This window comes from Physeter macrocephalus, chromosome 11 (assembly GCF_002837175.3).
Source record: "Physeter macrocephalus isolate SW-GA chromosome 11, ASM283717v5, whole genome shotgun sequence".
NCBI classification, from domain to species: domain Eukaryota; kingdom Metazoa; phylum Chordata; class Mammalia; order Artiodactyla; family Physeteridae; genus Physeter; species Physeter macrocephalus.
This window is the reverse complement of record NC_041224.1, coordinates 18533811-18538677: the sequence shown is the minus strand read 5'-3', so window position 1 is coordinate 18538677 and position 4867 is coordinate 18533811. Positions and strand designations below refer to the sequence as shown.

Here is a 4867-nt window from a genome sequence, read left to right as displayed (position 1 = left end):
GCCGTTCGCTGGGGCCAGTGCTGGGTGAGGAAGAGGGAGGCAGAGACGTGATGCTGGACTTGGCAACACAAAGGCCCTGGGAGACCTTGACAAGAGCAGTCTGGGTGGAGTGGTGTGGACGGAAACTGCACAGAGTGTGTTGAGGAGAGACTGTGGAATCACTAGTGATTATAATCACTGCCTTCAAAATATTTTGCTTTGAAGGGAAGCAGAGAAATGAGAGGGGAATTTGAAAGGTGCTATGGGGTCATTTGAGGTGTTTTGATTTTATTTTTTCATAGGACAGATTACAGCATGTTTGGATGCTGGCAGGAAAAGTCTAGAAGAGTTGGGGGAACGGTGGGAGCCCGTCCTTGAGAACAAGAAAGGGGTGGGATCTGGAGCCCACGAGGAGGAGTTGGCAGGGAGCGTGGTAGGGTGAGGCGTGTGTAGGCATCTGCTATTTTTTTTTTATAAGTTTCTTTCGTTTTTTGCTATGTGGGGTCTTTGTTGCTGTGCACGGGCTTTCTCTAGTTGCAGCAAGTGGGGGCTACTCTTCATCGCGATGCACGGGTTTCTAATTGTGGTGGCTTCTCTCGTTGTGGAGCACGGGCTCTAGGTGCATAGGCTTCATTAGTTGCGGCGTGTGGGCTTCATTAGTTGTGGCTCGCGGGCTCTAGAGCGCAGGCTCAGTAGTTGTGGTGCACAGGCTTAGTTGCTCCGCGGCGTGTGGGATCTTCCCGGACCAGGGCTCGAACCCGTGTCCCCTGCACTGGCAGGCAGATTCTTAACCGCTGCAACACCAGGGAGAACATGCTTGTGTGAGGAAGTGAGGTGGGGGAGGGGGTGTGCATAGGGAATTTGGTATAGGGAAAGAAGGTATAATATAGCAACTTTGGAGCTGGGAAACCAAACACACCAGGGATGTAAAATAGGACCCTGGGCAGTGCTGAGTATCCTTTTGTGATTTGTGGTCACAGATTTGCAGTGAGACTGTTTTTTCAGCGGGGCCATGCGTTTTCTCTCCAGCACCGCTCAGCTGCTCAGGGGCAGGCACAGATCAGGCTGAGGGTTGGTTTTAACCAGGCTGGGGCTTTGCCAGAGAACCACAGAGGGAGAGAGAGGACCAGGAGGTTCATGGGGTTTGCAAGGTGTGGATTGGGTTTGGTCATGGCTGATGACAAGACCATCATCATGATAGTGGGCATCTGAAATGGGTTGAGGAAGTGATCACTGGAGGTGAGAGGTCAAGGAACTAAGAGACCACAGCATAAACATGTGGCAGCGGGGCTATGTCAGTGCAGTGCAGGAGTTAGGAAAGTCTATCTGATCCTCTTTTCTCCCATCTTGGTCAGGAGTTGTGATTTTTCCCTCTGTGGCTCTAACTGCACAGAAGATGACCAAGTTCCTCACCTTTTACTCAAGGGTGCAGTACAAGCCCGGAAGCAGCAGGACGTCCCCAGTGGGTGGGAGCTTCCTTCCCAAGTAAGGATAGCTCAGTACTGAGTCCTATCCACTCCACTTCCTGGTTCTCTCAACTAAGGGTCCTTCTCTTCCTTCCCATTTCAAGAACTCTGCTCCTCCAAGGCTTTCCTCTTCGCTGTGAACCATCCTCATACCTGCTCTTTCCTTTCCCTGGAGCCCCGGCACACTCAGCAGCCCATGTCTGGATCTTTCTGTCTCACATCTGCAGCAGAGGCTCCTCTGTTTCTTCTTCACTGTGTGCTTCGGGAAAGAAAAACAGCCTTCAGGGTTCTAGAGAGAGCAAAAGAGGGGAGAAATTCACAGAAAGCACACAGGAAATTAGAGATACACCCTGTCTCGGATGGATTTTACCCATGAGCCTGTTGAATGAAGTCATCAAAAAATAAAAACAGAGTTGAGGTGGAAGAGAAGAGAGTGAGCCAGGTGTTAAAGTCATCGGTGACTAAGGTGGAATGATCAGCACAGCAAGATGTTTGATGATATGAACTTCGAAGGAGGGTGGGAGATATAACGCCTGAGATGGCATTTGGGGGGCAAGAAGGACTCTCCCCTCCTTCTGGTCCCAGGTACATGAGGCTTGAGAGGGAAAACCAGCCTCCACTCTAGAGGCAAAACGCTGCCCGCAAAGGGCAGAGAACTTTCCATTGGAGATGAAAGGTCTGTAAGGGCCAATATCCTCCGTCTGCCATGTTCCCCTTCACACCTCCATCACCCTGTACGAAGCAATGAGTACAGGGAGTGTGCTCAACAAAGGTATATTGAATAAATGGATGGGCAGTTAATTGAACCCAGTGTTTATATTTAAATCGAGTGCCACAACCCTACCACTCTTCTAGAATAAGTGGCAGTCTCAGCTTCCTGCTCCAGGATATGTGACTGCCATGGGGGGCAAAGGATGCTCAAGGGAGTCAGCTGCCTGTCAGGACGACCCGCTCCCACCGAATGAGAAAGAGATGCTGAAAGCAGGTAGACTGAAACAGAAACATCACCTTTTTTGCTGCTAGGCTTAAAGATCATGATCTGAGCTGTGGCCATTATCTGGATCCCTAATAGATCTCTTTCTTCATCCAGCCTTGGAAAGTTCAGGGAAAGATGAGCAGGGACTAAGTCTATTAATATCAAGCTGCATCAAAGAAGAAAAAAAAAAGCCCAGAAGAGGCTGGACCACACATCCTCCACCCCTTCAAGTATAAGTTACTTCTCAACTTTGGGAAGAAGTGAAAGAGGGGGCAGAAAAAACCTAGAAATTTCCTCTCATATTTTTCTTTCTTACTGAGTGAGCATTTTCTCCCTTCTTTGAAAGGTAAAGGGGGAGGGTAAAGGGCTGCCCTTAACACACCCCAGCTTTTTATTCTCCTGATACACTTGACTATATAGTCAGCTGAGGATGTGATGTCTTCCTGGGGAAGGTGATCAGCTGCCTGTCAGAAAGATCTGCTCCTACCATCATGAGACTGTCCCCCCCCGCCACGAAATGCCAACTACTGTTTCTTCGCATAACTTCCTGGGAACACTGATTTAAATTTTGTTCCCTGAAAGCTCTAAAATTGTAAGAACAAAAACTTTATTAAAAGAATTGTGCTTCTACTAATTGACGTACCTTCCCACCCCTTTCTGTCTTTCCAAACTCTTCCACTGTGACCTCTGGACCTTATGGTATAGCAAACCAGCAAACTCCCCTATATTCTGGCTGGTCAAAATGTGATTCACGGTACATTTTAAAACCAACACAGAACTCGCAGTGAAATGCCTCAGTCATTTAATAATTCTATGTTTAAATTTTTGAGGAAGTGACAAACTGTTTTCCAAAGTGGTTGTATCACTCTACCTTCCTACCAGTAATATACAAGGATTTCAATTTCTCTATATCCACACCAACACTTATTGTTTTCTGTTCTTTAAAGGTATAGCCAAGCTAGTGGGTGTGAAGTGGCATCTCTTTGTGGTTTTGGGTGCATTTCCCCAATGACTGATGATGTTGAGCATCTTTTCATGTGTTTTACTGGCTATTTGCATATCTTCTTTGGAGAAATGTATATTCAAATTTTTTGCCCATTTTTAATAGAGTTAATTGTCTTTTATTGAGCTGTAAAAGTTCTTTCATAATTCTGGATCCTTTATATGTTTCCTTATCTGATATATGATTTACAAATATTTTCTTTATTCTGTGGGTTGTCTTTTCACTTTCTTGATGGGTGCCCTTTGAAGCACAAAAGTTTTTAGTTATGACAAAGTATAATTTATCTTTTCTTTTCCTCTGTTGCTCTGCTTCTGGTGTCATATCTAAGAAACAATTGCCTAATCCAAGGTCATACATATTTATGCCTATGTTTTCTTCTAAGAGTTTTATTGTTTTACCCCTCCCCCACCCTTTTTGGTAACAGCTTTAATGAAATGTAAGTCACATACCATACAGTTCATCTATTTAAAGCATACAATTCAATAATATTTAGTACATTCACAGAATTGTGCAACCATTGTCACAATCAATTTTAGAACATTTCCATCACTCTCTGAAAAAAAATCCTCTTTCATATAGCTATCATGCCCTATTTTTCCCAACCCTGCCGCCGTAGGTAACCACTAATCTACTTTTGATCTCTATACATCTGACTATTCTAAAAATTTCATATAAATGAAATCATACAATATGTGGTCCTTTGTGAGTGACTCTTTCACTTAGGATATTCTCAAAATTCATCCATGCTGTAGCATATCAAGCATATTCCTTTTGATGGTTGAGTAATATTCCATCGTATGAATATGCCACTTTTTGTTTATTCATTCATCATTTGATAGACATTTGGATTATTTCTACTTGTTGGTATTATAAATAATGCTTCTGTGAACATTCTCTCAATGTTTAAGTACCTGAGAATATCTTCATTTCTCTTTTGTTTTTGAAGGTCAGTGTTGCTGGATAAAGAATTCTTGGTTGACAGTCTTTTCTTTCAGATATACTTAATGGTGTCCCACAGGTCTTTGTGTTTCTGTTCATTTTTCTTCTTTCTTCCTTCTGTTCCGCAAACTAGATCAAATGAATTGATTTGTCTTCAAGCCCACAGATTCTTTGCCAGCCCAAATCTTCTGTTGAGCCCCTGAAGTGAATTTTCATTTCAGTTATTATACTCTTCAACTCTAGAATTTTCATTTGGTTCTTGTTTATAATTTCTATTCCTTTATTGATATTTTTTATGTAGGGAGCCATCATTCTCACACTTTCCTTAAGGTTTTTAGACATAATTTCCCTTAGTTCTTTGAGTATGTTTAAAAATAGATGATTTAGGGCTTCTCTGGTGGCGCAGTGGTTGAGAGTCCGCCTGCCGATGCAGGGGACACGGGTTCATGCCCCGGTCCGGGAAGATCCCACATGCCGTGGAGCGGCTGGGCCCGTGAGCCATGG

General features: G+C 44.1%; 1 protein-coding gene across 1 annotated transcript in view; it reads right to left on the bottom strand.

Moving 5' to 3' along the window:
- The window catches only part of LOC114487145 (translation initiation factor IF-2-like), a 154613-nt gene continuing 149746 nt past the window's right edge, over positions 1-4867 (bottom strand). The window contains exon 2 of the mRNA XM_028495768.2: positions 1-1734. Within this exon, the coding sequence (XP_028351569.1) occupies positions 1733-1734 (2 nt within the window). The 3' untranslated portion in view covers positions 1-1732. The remainder of the gene's footprint in view (positions 1735-4867) is intronic.